General features: G+C 52.3%; 1 protein-coding gene across 1 annotated transcript in view; it reads right to left on the bottom strand.

Annotated features, from left to right (window-relative positions):
- Nucleotides 1-15,411, bottom strand: part of DHRSX (dehydrogenase/reductase X-linked) — an 82,517-nt gene that overhangs the window by 53,912 nt on the left and 13,194 nt on the right. The window contains exons 2-3 of the mRNA XM_019627114.1: nucleotides 13,953-14,060; nucleotides 9,642-9,710 (exon numbers count right to left, since the gene is read on the bottom strand). Of these exons, the coding sequence (XP_019482659.1) occupies nucleotides 9,642-9,710; nucleotides 13,953-14,060 (177 nt within the window). The remainder of the gene's footprint in view (nucleotides 1-9,641; nucleotides 9,711-13,952; nucleotides 14,061-15,411) is intronic.

Here is a 15,411-nt window from a genome sequence, read left to right as displayed (position 1 = left end):
AATGCAAAAAATCTTAGGAAAGAAATCCATTTGCACCTCACAAAGGATACACGGGTCAAAGCCGCCGAACAAGAAACACACTGCAAGAAAAACAAGCCATTCCCATGGAGGAAGTCTTCCCCAGGCGTTGCTGACATTCTTGCAGAGCAATTCCAGACTGTGTACAAACACGCCCATCTCCGCAGTTCTCTGCTTTTCGTACGTGCCCCTAAATTGTCTTTCTTTGCTTTGGGGCACGGTTGCTTTTTAGTTGGGAGCGGGCCACACCTCAAAGCCTGGACAAGCTCTCTGCCCGTGCCCTGGGTCGCTACCTTGTCGAAACCTCTCCACCAGGGAGATTCACGCCCCCTGACCGTGAGGCAGGTCCCGGGAATCCACCGTCGGCCTGACCCTGTGCAGACGCGGTCTGAGGCCTCCCAGACATGGACCGCGGTGTCTGATCATTTGCACGCTGCAAGAAACTCTCCTTTCAGGGCATCCACACTGCCTGACAACCTGCGAGAGACGTCACTGCTTCCCTGACAAGGCAGATACCTCTGCCCACACGCTGCTCACAGGCCAGCAATAAACAGAGAAAGGCGAGCGAAATACATCGTGTGTTAGGAAGTGTCAGTTCTAAGGGCGAATGGGTCTATATCTCCGCCCCCCGCCCCCGCCCCCCCCAAAAAATGACCTCACTTGGAAATTGGTTCTTTGCAGACGTGATAAGATGATTGGGTGGGTCCTGCATGCAGTGTGACAGGTGTCCTTCTAAGAAGAAAAGGAATTATGAGGCAGGCACACAAGGAGAAGCCCATGTGATGATGGTGACGGACATTGGGGCGATGCTTCTGCAAACCAAGTTAACATCCAGGATGGCTGGCAGCCCCCCGAAGCTGGAGAGAGACATGAAAAAGTGGTCCCCTTGGAGCCTCCAGAGAGAACCAACCCAGCTCGGAGATAATGCATTTCTGCTGGTTAACCCGTCCGCCTACCCCACGCCCCGCTGGAGATGCCTCGTTATGGCAGCTCCAAGACCCACGCAAGAAGAAAGTAAAAAATAACACGGTCCACAGAAGACCCCTTCCACATGCCCTGGTTGAATTTTGTGGGTCGGTCGCTCTTGGTGGCCGTCTGGGCCTGAGGATGTGTGACGGTAACTCCGTTCTGCAGCTCGGATTTGTATCATGACGGAAAGCTCTCTGTGACCCAAGGCGCCAAGGCCACCGACGTTGTCCCAGCCAGGCAAAGGGACCTGACACTGGGCCAGCGGAGAAGGAAGGAAAGAACGCGAGAAGGACAACAGTATCTTACCACGGAGGAAGCGAATCTCTCACAGAGGCTGTGAACCCTTCCGTCCCAAGCCGCAGGTCTACGGAGGTCCCTGACCTTCACGATGGTGACAATGACACCTGGCTTTCTGGGCACTGCCGATGACGAATGAGTCCTACGCGGCAGACAAAGCACGAGTGGATGAATCTGAGCCTGCATGAGGGACATGGGGCCGATGACCACTGAGCTGCTTGGAAATCAGGTTACAAAGCTCAGCGGAATGGCCAGTGATGATGAGAAAAGGCACCGCTGAGACCACCTCCTCTCAGCTGGAACTTAGTTCTATGAGGTGGCTTAGAATGAATGGGCGCTCCCCTTTCGAATGGCTCTGCCAAGGACAGTCCCTGAAACCACCCCGTGGGTTAGCGGGAAGGCAAGAGACATTCAAGTGAGACGCAGAGAGAAAGCCCTCTTTGGCTGAATGAAATGATCCCATAAATGAACGTGAGCTGAGCCGTTAAATGCCACACTAATGAATCGAGACGAATCGTCGCAGAATACAAGTAATGAGACCAGTTAAGAGGGCAATTAACGGCCTGAGTACACTGTCATTCCATCTAGCGGGCACGCCGGAATCCAAGACCAAAGGTCTTGCTTTCCTCTTGGTTTTGAAATCATGGGTGGGTTTCCTTCTAAAACGCCGGCATTGAGTCCTGAGAGAGGGGAACAGGGGCCACGCTGTCTCACGGCATCACAGGACTTGAAAGAGTCAGAAATAACTGGACCCACTGAGGCAGTGCCTGTGTGTCCTGTGTAAAATCTAAAACCGATGCTAGGATGTTATGCACAGGTTTCCTATGGCTGCTGTGACAAATGACCGCCAGCTGCCTGGCTTAAAACAACACAGATGCATTCGCTTATGTCTCAGAGGCCTGATGTGAGTCTCTCTGGGCTGACATCAAAGTGAGGAAGGTTAGGTTCCTGGTGGAGTCACTAAGGGAGAATCCGTTTTCTTGCCTTTTCCAGATTCTAGAAGCTTCCAGCATCCCGTGGCTTGAGGCCCCTTCCTCTATGTGTAAATCCAGCCATGTTGCCGTGTCTTTCCCTGCCAAACACCTTCCATGGGGAGTGGGAAGCGTGGTCTCCCTAGGAGCATTTGTTTATTAGAATTCACATAATTCAGGTTTGGATAAAATGGGGCTCAAAAAAAAAAATAAAAAGAGAGAGAGAGAGCCAATGAATTCCCCAGAATTCCTTTACAACCTGCAGATTGCCCCTTTCCTTGACAGAAAGAAAATCAATTCTCACCGATACGCATTTCCCCAGGGGATGTGGGCTGGGTGTCCACATGCCCAGGCGTCCACATGCAAAAATTATCTCAGAGGCCACTGATTCCACCGAGAAAGGACTTTAAAAATACGTGCTCTACAATGTGCAAATTCCAGCCACGAGAAGAACAGAGAGGCGGGGATACAGTGGCAGTTCTCGGATAAGAAAGTCGAGAAGTGACTGAGGAACTTCGTTATGTGGCCGCGAGAGACTACATCTTAATCAATACAAAGCACACCCAGCTACCAGGGTGACAAGGAGGATGTCTGATGACTTCTTCAAGTAAGGGGAAAGGCTGTGAAGTGACAAAGGCAATAGTGGATAAAACTGCCTCCTGGAACCCTCCTTGCCAAGTGACAAAGGTATGTACGAAAATGAAGACGGACGTGAATGAATTCATTTCTGGCAGTATCAGGGAAAAGGACCGTGCTCTCCGTTTAAGTAAAAGTGGCAAAAATACAGCTCAAGCGAGAAGACTGAAACACGAAGAAAATCCACAGCCAAGGGGAAACGGACAGCTCAGATCAGCTGCTCCCAACAGTCACTGTGACAGTTACCTTAAATTAAATGTGATCTCAACACAGGGCACCGTGAAGTCACAGAATTAATGAGTATCTCTGACAGCACAGCAGCAAAGGCATATTGTAGGGGACAGACACGAATGTGACACTCAGTGCTGGCAGCCAGCGAGGCATCCTCAGGGAGCTCACGGGCATCTCTGGGCATCACCTCCAGGATTCTGTACTTTCATGTGATAATAACTATGGTGGATAAGACAACAGTAATCATCACCATCACAATTACCATCACAATTACTACCACCATCACCATCACCACCATCACCATCACCACCATCACCATCACCACCATCATCACCACCATCATCACCACCACCATCATCACCATCACCACCACCACCACCATCACCACCATCACCACCACCATCACCACCATTAAAAACAAATTGCCAAGTGCCCGCAAAGTGCCAAGCAGTGGCTAAGCCCCGGGTGGTGGCGGTGGGTGGTGGGTGGTGGGTGACTTGCAAAGATTGACGGTGTATCACGATTATGAGACAACCATCGAAAAGGGCAAGACTGCACCATATGAGCCCGAGTCCTTCCCCCACGGCCACAGCAGACACCATGAGTAAATGACGGAACCCTTTCTCGTCTCAGGGGGATCGGTCCCAGGACTCTGAGCCCTCAGCCAGACCAACAATGTCCACAGGGACCAGCATGAGGAGAGGGGTGACTCGCAGAGGGCAGCTGTCTGGAAATAACCGTTGCCTTCTCTGTACCCGCCCTCCTCTGGAAGGGAGGGGACCTCCAGAGACACCCCCGTTCCCCAGCACCTGGATCTGGTCACCTGCAGGGGCAGACACGGAGCACAGGTGGCCGGCCCATTCCTGAGGAAGCCACGGAGCATGGCAGCAGGGCAGAGGTGGCTCTAGGGAGACCGGCCATCCCTACAAGTCGTGTGGGCAACACAGACGCGTCACTTCTAGGCACTTATTCTTGGTCCCATGCAAAGGGGCCCCAGTGGCATGCAACGTGTGATGCAAGACACACGTATCTCCAGAGCCTTTTCTGTCGTTTCCAACAGACACTCTGTCCTCTTTCAACAGTAACCCCCCCCCAGTCCGTGGTGGCACCCACCATCTATGTTCTGACTGCATGAAGGTGACTCCTCTACGTACCTCCCGTAAGTGGAATCATATAGGATTTGTCCCTTTGTGACTGGCGTCTCTCAGTGAGCATCATGTCCTCAAGGCCCCTCCGTGTTGTAATGGCTGAGTGACAGTCCACTGTCTGCATGGACCGCATCTTCTATATCCATTCATCCATCAGTGATATATTTGGGGGGACGGTCGCCCATCAACTCTGAACAGCATCCGTCAGTCACATTTAGGGTCTCCGCAGATGCATCCAACATCCCACCTAAGACCCCACCCGTCATTATCCGTCCCTAAGAAAACAGTGAGACTACATGCGAACGCCTCGTTGTGGTCTGAGGTCTCGCGCTCCCCAAGTAAAGGGCGTCCGCTCGCCCTGAGAGCACGGGGACCTTCCCTCCTGCCCAGGCTGCACTCTGGTGGACTGGCTCGACCTCAACTTTGGCAGAAAACAAAACAGCAGAGGTAAAGAAGCTCTCGTGGGCACCTCGCTGGGGACGTGCGCTCTCTGGGGGCGTGTGGGGCTCTAGGGTGTGAAAAACGGAGCCGACGGCCCCAAACTGCCCCCTGGCCACCGCTTCAGAAACGAGACTTAACCTCCTAAGAGCCACAGCAGACTACAAAGGCGTCTGCAGATGGAACGCGGAGCCTGAACAGAGCTGGGCCTCAGGCCCGGACATGCCCTTGGCACTCAGCTGGGCACGCGCCGTCCAGGTTGGGCGTTTGCGGCACGTACGGCCTGCGTGTTTGGGGCAGGACCCAGCAGGGCGGGCTCACCTGCCTTCCAGTCCTTTGCTTCTCTTTCGAGGACAAAACCCAGAAAGCTGCCAGGGTATCTCGCGCCACCGACAAAGCCGCCTTTTTCCTCTTGGAGAAACACTCATTATTTCTTATCTGTTAAACAGCGCCTACCCGGCGTGTCCTAAAGCCCCTGATAATCTTCCTGGTAATTAACTTGTACAACAACGCGCGTGGGGGAACGGAGAAGCGTCCTGAGTGGTCGAATTCGCAGAGCGGAGGTACGAGGTTGGGGATTCAGCTGCCACAGGCCTGAAACCTCCCCGGGGGCTCCGGCCAGTCACAGGAACGGGTCCGCGTGGGGCATCTGTAACCGCCAAGCTCTAACCCTAATCCTAAACCTGACCCTAACCCTAAGTGTAACCCTAAACCCCAAACCCTGACCTAACCCCTAACCTCTACCTTAAACCTGACCCTGACCCTGAACCTAAACCGTAACGTACTCTCTAACCTCCAAGCTCTAACCCTAACCCCTGACCCTGACCCTGACCTTCCTGTGGGGTAGGTAACACGAGAGCTGGATGGGGCCTGTGAAAAGGGAAGACAGTGTATGCTGACACTTATCCTCCTTTGTGCAAGCCCACTCCGCGCCGGGCTTTGTCCTTACGAAAAACATACCTTCAGCCCTCACCAGAAATGAGCTCTCCCGCCGTGAAACGACACGGAGGGGCCTTCAGTGCCGACAGCCAAGTAAAAAAAAGCCAATCTGAAAAGACTGCGCACTGTACGTCCGTTCCGATTCTAGGACATTCTGGAAACGCCAAAACTACGGAGGCAGTGAAAATCATCAGTGACTGCCAGAGGGCTGGGAGGGGTGGGGCGCAGAGGCGTCTGTCTGCACACGCGTCATTCGGCATCTGTCCAAGCCCACAGGACGCACACTACCGAGGCGAACGGCGGGCCTCAGCTCACAACGCCGTCTGGGTGTCTGTGCATCACTTGCAACAAACGTGTCATGTTGACGCAACGCTCGCCTGTGCAGACAGGAAATAAGCCATGTCTGTGGCCCCCGAAATTTATAACATGGAGCGATGCTTTCTTTTTCTTTCAGGGTTAGTTTTGTAAAACCAACTTCACCTATGTAATGTCTCTCTTCGTGAAACGGGAATGGGAACCTGTTCACTGGGGGATTTTAGGCTTCACGAATGGGCTTCATGAAACTACAAAAAATGGTACGGTGCTCAGAGATGCGGGTATTCCTTTTTAGTCTTGTCCAAAAACTATTAAAAACACACACACAAAAAATGTCCTTTGCCAGTTCATTATTTTTCTAAAATGACTGATACTTGAAAATAAATAGGAAGCACACGATTTTGTAGTCATTTTCACTGAATAAATTTGCTTCATAAAATGAAAAAAAAAATAATAATAGAGGACATTGTGGGGCGGTGAGGGCAGGTAGTAGGCTAACTGGCTGTATTTTCTACAAATGTCAAACTGAGCTGAAAAATTAAAGTCTAGGAAATTTTTTTTTAATCACAATAATTTAGACACAGACGGGTCTGGCCATACCTGCCAGGTGAGTGTCTAGTGCCTGGCGGGGGTCTCTTCCACCTGCCCCTCGGCAAAGGAGAAAGAATGTGTGTTAGAGGTAGGAGGGCTCTTTACGACGTTTTTCCCCCAAAGGAATTTTTAAAAAAAATAATAATAATAATGATCAAAAGCAACATTGTTCGTCTTTAATTTCACGAGCGGATTGCCTGTGTAAATGGCTCTGAATAATTGCACGCAGTCTACCTCAGAAAACCTAAGATGGGCACCAGCTACCAGGCTTTCATTCTCTCTCCAACACGGATGTGTGAAAACACGCCGCCAATTAAGTACTTCAGACGGACGGGAACAGTCAAGGACCCAGACGCGTCCGGGCAGGCGTGTGACGTTCCCCCGCCTGGGACGGCGATTAAGCAAATGACCAAGGGACGCGAATGGCAAGCGCTGAAAACGAAACGGAAGCCCTCCCCACTCACCCCCAGGCTGATCGGCGTGTGTCGCGTGTGGGGTGATGAATCAACCCCGAGGTGTGACCTGCCAAGCATTTCCGTGAGTTCCAGGTAACAGTCGGGTGAGCTCAGCACACGCAGGCGTGGGGGCCCAGGCAGGGAGGCATGTCTCCTTCAAGCTTTATAAAAAGGAGGCACCATAATATCTGTGTCCCACGTCCCTGGACATCCTGGCCACTCCTCTAAGGGACAAAAACAACATCGCCAAGTGGGTTAAAATTCCCGAGGACCAGTTCAGCCTGGAAAGACACAGTGGCAGAGAAGGGATAGGAGCCGTCTCACGGACAGCCGTGACAGTGACAGACGCCCGGAGACCAGTGTGTCTGCGTACATCGTGTATCTTTACATTCCTCACTCTACTTTCTGGAACAGACCTGAACGGGCGAAAGTGAGCAGCTGTTTCGTGCCGCAAACCCAAGGGCACCGAGCACAGACCGAGATGAGACACGCGTCTCCGTGGGAAACCAGACGCGCAATTTGCTCTGTCCTGACAATGGAGGAATAGGCAGCCGTAAAAAACAACGACTTGTGTGCAGGAATCAAGAAAGACGTCCAACCGGACGCAGCCGTGCTTCCGTCAACCTCGCTTTTGTTCCACCGACCCAGACATAAAAGACCACCTTTGTCCTCACACGCTCACCCGCAGGCCACGTGTGTGTCACACATCGTCTCTTATTATCTTGAGAGCTCCCACCTTTCCATGTAAAGGAAGCAACGTGGGGTTTCTCTGCGGCATCCCCGAATGGGGCCGTAAGCAGGGGGTGAGAGGACTCCATCTGACCTTGAGCCGAGGGGAGTGGCGTGGACAAGGGTCTCAGAGGCTGCGGCAGGCGCAGGCTGGCCCGGACATCAGCATCACCATGGGAACGTGGGCACTCGCCCTGGAGGGGTCCGGCGTGGGTGCAGGGAGATGTGCTAAGACGCAGGGTGAGCCAGGCCCCTGAGAGACGGACACGCAGCTGCCCCGCTGGCGTCCCTGGGAGCTGCGGCTGTGCCTGCCGTACCAGTGGGCAGAGGGGCCCCGGCACAGGGAGGGGACCCCACGGCTGGCTGGATCTCGGGTCCGGGGGCTCCTGAGTCTGGATGCTGACTCGGCCAAGAGGAGGGAAATGCCTGGGTCTCCACTGACCAACTTCCAAACGTTGGAAGCCAGTGTGGCATTGCTTTCATGTTGGGTTCAGTGCACACAAGACAAGCTTAAAAAATGTGTGTGCGCGCACACATGTGTATGTGTGTGCATGTGTGTATACTTGTGTGTGCACCTGTAAGTGCATGCATGTGTGCACATGTGTGTCTGCACATGTGTGTACATGTGTATGCTTTGTGTGTGCATGCATGTATGCATGTGCATGTGTGTTCACATGTGTATTTTTCGTGTACGTGCACGTGTGTTCACGTGTGCACGTGCTTGTAAATGCATGTGTGTGCATGTCCACATGTGTGTGCTTGTGTGTGCATGTGTAAGTGTGTGTGTGCACATGTGTATATGTGTGTGCGTGTGTGGAATTGGCTCACACCTCCCTGCACCAAGTCCCCTCACCCTGTGAGAATAAGGACACTCACGTGGCTCAGACATGATCCCCTGCTCACCCCTCAGACACTTTCAGTCACTCTGCCCGCGGTGACCACCGTGAAGGGTGCCCCCTGTGGGACAGCTGTGCTGCGGACCCCTGGGGTCACCTGGCTCCTGTGCAGCCCCGTCCCTGGGCCCCATGACATCCGCTCCCAGGCCAGGCTAAGCCTGAGTCCCCAGGACCACAGAGAGTCCTGCTCTGAGACGCAGAAGGACCACAGCACCCTCGGCCTCCCCATCTCCACCGTCGCCAAGGACGCATGGCCACGCTGCCACACGGAGGGGTCTGCCCTCTCTGTAAACTCAGGCGCCCGGGGGTGCTGCTGAGAACGGAGTGCCATGTGCGGAGTGTGGGGAAGGGCCGAGGGTCGGCGGTTTAGCTGCCCCGGCTCCGTCGGCCCCAGGTGTGCACACCTGACCGCTTATCCCCATGGTAGCTAGCCCCCCGGATGCTGAGCTCAAGCACCGGCTTTGTATCATTCAACAGAAAGAAACAAACAGAAGCGGACGAGCAGCAGGTAGGGCGCCTGCTCCCAGAAGGGACTCGCCGTCCACAGTGACCGGAAATCAGTGCATCGCCGGTGGCGCTTTCCGCAGCACGGAAAACCCGCCGCTGGTCTTTCCTTCGCATCCACCACTTTCTGCACAGAATCTCAACCTACGCAACTGAAACCACCACGTCATGGAAACAAAACCTTCTAGAAAGTTCTCTCCCCCGATAAAGGAGAGCACTGTTAGAACACGTGAGGCACTGAAACTTTTTAAACAGCCACATATGAACCCCAAAACGAACCTTTGCTCCTGTCCTGCGTAGGTGTACAACACAAAGCGAGGTCTGCGGAATTTATTCTTTCAACAGTCGTTTTTTGAAAAAAAAAAAATTTCATGCCGATTTTGTACAACGTTGTGAAACAAAAACACCCAAAGGATAAGTCGAGACGCAGAGACATGTCCCTCCCTCCACGGCCACCCCCACCAGCCTGTCCCTAAGGCCACGCGGGTTCGCCAGAAGCAGTACCTTTGTTATTCAACGTTTCTTGTTTTATCTTCTTCACGGCTTCATGGGCTCTGGGCTTGTTATTTCCAGCTAAAAAGAAAAAAAAATACCATTAGGGATAAGGTCATCCAGAAACCATCAAATGCCAAAAACTTGTTTTCTTGAGACACACGACGCATTGCAGAACTGAGCGTGCCTCCTGACGTCCCCTCATTGTTTAGCCTGAATTGGCCAGGCGTCCGCATTTCCCCACCGTTTTCCTTTACGGCGAGACCCCGGGTGGCATGATAAACACAGGCTTGGAAGCTGGGGATAGCTCCAGCACGGGCATGGTGGCATACACGCCAGGCTACAGGCAGAACTTTCTAAGACACTTTTGGTCCAGGCGCCCCCCTGCGATCCTGCGTGGCCCGAGCTGTAAAAATGACCGCGGGGCGTCCCCACTCCGCCCTGGCGAGTTCTCATTTTGTTACCGGCGACGACGCTGTAAAAATGCACAGGTGTGGCTCGGGGAACACAGGTTTGGAAGGACAGCCATGGGCGTTTTGCGCACGGGGCGTGTCACGGTTAAAATAAGGACAAGGCCACCGGGAGTGTGATGATCAAGTTAATGTGGTTTCCTGCACGTCTTAGGACGTGACCGCGTGCTGACGGTGAGAACCGAGTTTGCACGGCGTGCGTGTTGTTTTTTCCACACATCTGTGACCACACAGCTCTAATTCGAAGCCCCTAACAGGGGCTGCTCTCAGGAGGTCCTGGAGCATGAACAACGGGCCACGCCACACACAGCCCAGTGGCCTCTTTGCAGGGGAAGCCACGCACGAAACTCCCTGCAGGGGTGAGTCACAGAGGGAGATGAGACGTGAGGAACGCACTCTTGGTTATGGAGCCCTGGGGGCCCCGAAGACCCACAGGTGGCTTGAGCACACCTGTCCTGGGAGGGGAGGGGCCAGCCCGTGTCACCTGGGTGGTCCACTTGGGTCCAGCCCCTGCTTGGGGGGCGGGGGCGTTCTCTGGACAGAACCACCCTGATATCTCGAAAAACGTATCACCAAGCCACCCCTTTTCACGCATTTTCGCATGCTGGGTACAGCTATTTTACTTCATTCACACATTCTAGCTAAGGACCGCTATTGTGGTCCGCTAGCATTCCCTTCTGTAGGATGTACCCTGTACCCTTGACAAGTGCCCCCAAATTAACTTATGGAATGCCCTTCCGCCCCGACCTCCCCCCACAAAAAAAAAGTGTTGACCACGAAGAGTTTTAAAAACAAACATGTAAGACAGTAGACTGAGCCTAGCAGAATTGGAAATGCCTTCGGCTCCAGCCAGGGACGTGCAAAATAAACAGGGCAGCAGACCTCTTTGGAGGTACACTAACAAACAGGGATTTGTGAACCCCGTCCCTGCTTTCAAGGAGTTCAAAGTTTCAGGGATCAAAGAGGCACAGCTACCAAGTAATTTGCCCCTTAGGTGCCCTTCAAGAAATAGAAACTTGACATGGTTATTACTGTTTTTTCCCCCTGCATTTTTGGGGGAACGGGCAGGTTGGCGTGTACGAGATAGCCCGAATGCTAACGTCCATCTCTAAATGTTCTAGGCATCAAAGTCCGCCTGCTAAATAGATAAAAACATAAACAAATAGATAAATAAATACATAAGCAAGCACAGGTCACCTGAGGCCATAGGTGTGAAGGACCTTCCTTCGGAAATTCCGCGCGGTTTTTATACATCAAGTAGCCGTCTGCTCCCGGGATGAACCTCCAGCACTGACCCCCTTCGCATCAAGCGCTGGCACAGGGGAAGCGTGGATGAAATGACAGCAAAGCCCCCCCATTTCCCGAGAAAGATGTAAGTGGCCAGAGAAAGCCGGGGGTGGGGCGCGGCCATCCTGGTCGCCAGGTCCCCCGGATGGCCAGCTCACGCTTCGTATCCAGGCTGGTATGACTAGCATTGAATTAGAGGTATGGACACTCACTTCCTTTGACAAAGGTCAGTTTCAGCAACTGCCTCCACTCATCTAAATATATATATATATATATATATATTGAACCCAAAGTAGGTCAGCAAGCCACGGACCTGGGGCCAAATTTGGCGCGCCACCTGATCGCCTGATACTAAAAAAAAAAAAGGTTTTTTGGACCAGAGCCATGGCCATTTTTAAGTGTTGGCTGTGGCTGCCTTCCTGCTGTCAGGTCAGAGCTAATCGCTGAGAGAGAGCTATGAAAATATGTATCACCTGGCCCCTACCAGGAAACACTGACCCCTGGTCTAAACCTGAGGCGGCCGTTGATTAAGAATTATGAAGAAAGAAACATCCTCCACCCATGCCTTCAAACAAGAACAGCTAAGATCTAGTGAACAGAGAGGAAACTGAATAATGCGTGCATTCACAGCAATATTAATGCATCGCTCGGCCTCACTCGGACCCAGGTTGTCACTTCAGCCCTTCGGCAAGTAATTGATGATTCTTTCAACGTTCACAGATTCGGGATTAAGGAATCTGAAATGGGACGTACCCGGCTCTGACTTCGTATTTAATCTAAAAATGCGCTAAGGGTCGAAGGATGATGTTTTATTCAGTGACTTTGAATCAAAACGTCAGGCAAAATGAAAAATGGCCCCTCCCCGGGGCGTATCCAATTACCCCCTCAGAGTCACACGGCGGCGGAGGTGAGATTGCATGCTTGTTTGCAGTGGCCAGGAGGCTCGCAACCGCGACCCCCCCCCCCCACTGTGAAGGCGGAAAGCTCTGCGGCAAAGGAGACGGTGTCGACTCTCCGCTGAACGCCAGAAACACAGCTGGTGCTGACAGGCGCCGTTCCTGAGGTTCAACCCACATCCCCTAAGTGAGGTGACAACAAGTCGCTCCAGTCCGCTTGCACGGGTGACACACGCGTGCTCAAATGTGTAGGGTCAAAATCAAGGCATTTGAGTCCATCCCCAGGATGGGGCGAGACACAGTCGTGACTAAAGCTCCCACCCCAAGCGTCGTGGCCCATCGGTAACCGTCCATCAGTAAGTGACGGGCAGGGGAATTTTCAAAGAGGAGCTGGACGCCAAGGAACGAATGGGTGATGAAGAAATGAGGGATTAAAAAAAAAAACAAAAAAAAGGAAAAATGTGACCCTGTAGCAAACAAAAATAATTCATTAAAAAGGGAAGAGCTAAATACAAACCCTTGTTATTCAATTCCTGGAAGAGTTTTCAAGAAGCCAGTATACATTAACTGTGTAGGAAAGAGTACTTTAAAAAACAACTCATAAATAAATAACTTTGCAAATTCAAAGAAAAAAAAATGAGGGACCCTGGGTGATGGGTTAGAAAGTCGGACATGAAAGCACTCCTTAACCCTTAAAACCGACAGGATTATTTTGATAAAAACGGGCGCCATTGAACGTTTGAGTTAAATGAGCCGATGCCCACAGGGGACTTGAGAAACATGACGTTTCTGTGTCAAAGCCCATCTGCACGCGTCCTTCTCTGCAGCTGGCTGACGCGTCTGTCCCCGGATGGCTGGCAACGGGAAGAATCGTCTGAACAGTAACCACGTTCCCAGCCCAAGGGAGTCCCTTCGTTTTCAAAGAGGATTCAGGCACCAAGATAAGCTGCCCGAGATTTTTCAGAAGACTGGAAACCATAGAATGTCTGTAGGATATAACTGTAGGGGAAGCTACTGTTCTAAAAACCTGGTCAGATTCTGAAGTGTGTCCCCCTAAAATTCACAGGTTGGAGCCCTGACCCCCAGGACCTCAGGATGGGGCTGTTTCTGGAGATGGGTTTGTAAAGAGGTAATTAAGTTGACATGAGGTCACTAGGGTGGGGTCCTGATCCAACAGGACCGTGTCCTTATAAGAAGAGGAGGTGAGGACACAGACACACACAGAGGAACAGCCATGTGAGGACACGGGGAGCAGACAGCCGTCTGCACACCCAGGAGAGAGGCCTTGGGGGGGACCAGCCCTGGGACACCCAGATCTCGGACTCCAGCCTCCAGGACTGAGAGGGAATAAATGTGTGTTGTCAGCCGCCTGGTCTACGATATTTGTCACGTCCCCTCTGGCAAACTAATTCAGATCGAGGGTTGTTTTTTCCAAGTGAATCACACCCAGAAAAAATATATGATCAATATTAATGCAGAATGTACATTCATGTCGAAAAGACATCTCCTGTCTTTTTCAGTTTCTGAATATTGATCCCTATGTCTTCCGCCTCTGGCCGTGTCATCGATAAGCAAATCAATATGGACACCCCTATATATATATATATATAAGCAAACAACTGCGCGTGTCCCATTAGTTGCCAGGTACGAGTGAGTGTAAAACCAGTCACCTATAATCACGGTCATGCCGAGTCTTGCCAAGCGCTTCGCGGTCGCATAGCCGATTCCATCCGTGCCTCCCGTCACTAAGGCAACACGTTCGGGTTGTGGGGGGAAGGCTGCAGAAAGGAATAAAACATAAAATAAAAATCAGAGTGAGGCTCAGAAGCAGACGGCACGTCTGTAAGGATGAAGCCCTAGGAGACCGCGGCGTGCTGGCGGGAGAAGTGGTTGCATATTTGGGGTTCCTCCTGGATTTGTACAGACCCGGGACGCAAAGTGAAAAATAAACGATGAACAGGGAGAAAATTTGCAACGCCTATCACATTCAAAGGGCTGTTCTCCGAATACGTAAAGAGTTCTTATGAACGAAGGAAAAAATCCAACTCCCTCCAGAGAACAAGGGCAACGTTAACCATTTATACAAAAAGATACCCACATGGTCCTTGAAAACACACGCTCAACTTCACACCGAGTAAGAGAAATGCTAATTAAAATTCTACCGAGATACGATCTCACTTATCAGATTGGCAAAAGTTCAAGTGCTTTGAAGTCACGTTTCTCTGGCATGGTGACGGGGACCAGGCACTCATGTACGCAGTGGGTGGGGGTGCAAAATGTTCCCCCACAGGGGTAAGTTGGGACAAATTCTAGAGCAATTACGTATGCATTTATCCTTTGACCCAACTAGGAATCTACCCTGCAGACAGACATTGGTATCAAAGGTTCCTCACTGCAGCCTCCAACCCTCAGAGGAAGACTAGGGGGACATCCTGACATATGTCCACGTTCTGGGGTCTCCTAGCCAAGCCTGCATCTCTGCCATCCGGCAGGGAACTCGGAGAATTCCTGAGTGGTCCAGGCTCAGGTGAGAAATTCCCCCTCCTGCCCAAGTGAGCACCTAGACAAGCAGGCCTCCTCCATTCTACTGTGGACCAGGCACCTCGTCGTGGGGGTCCCCACCCCGCCTGGTGGCAGGCGCACGGCCGGCGTTCAACGCATGTTCCTTGAGTCCATGAACGAACTGACGGACCCAACGATGAATCAGTGAGACACGTAAGGCTGCTACCCCCTACCTGGGAAGGGCAGCGGACACGGGCTGTGGGCTGAATGTGTGTGTCCCCCTCAAATTCATGTGTGCAAATGCGAAGCCCCCGACAGGATGGCATTAGGAGGTAGGTTCTCTGGGAGGGGTTAGGGTTAGATGACGGATGAGCGTTTCTGTTCTAAGGTGCCTATTTCACACACCAGGACACCCTTCTTTCCTCCTCAGCAGCTTCGAGCTGCACAATGGAGGCCCCCGCACGCGAGATGCAATGACACAGGGCACGGCTTGTCCCCAACCATCCCGGGAGGGTCTCAGAGCATGAACTACATGCACGGCAGAGGACGGGGGGTTTGTGGTAATGCACCCCCACTCTGCAACACGCGCCTTTCTGAGCAGCTGGAAGCGACACTCACACATCCAAC

The sequence above is a fragment of the Hipposideros armiger genome, unplaced genomic scaffold (assembly GCF_001890085.2).
Source record: "Hipposideros armiger isolate ML-2016 unplaced genomic scaffold, ASM189008v1 scaffold_709, whole genome shotgun sequence".
NCBI lineage: Eukaryota > Metazoa > Chordata > Mammalia > Chiroptera > Hipposideridae > Hipposideros > Hipposideros armiger.
This window is presented reverse-complemented; position numbering and strand designations above follow the sequence as displayed.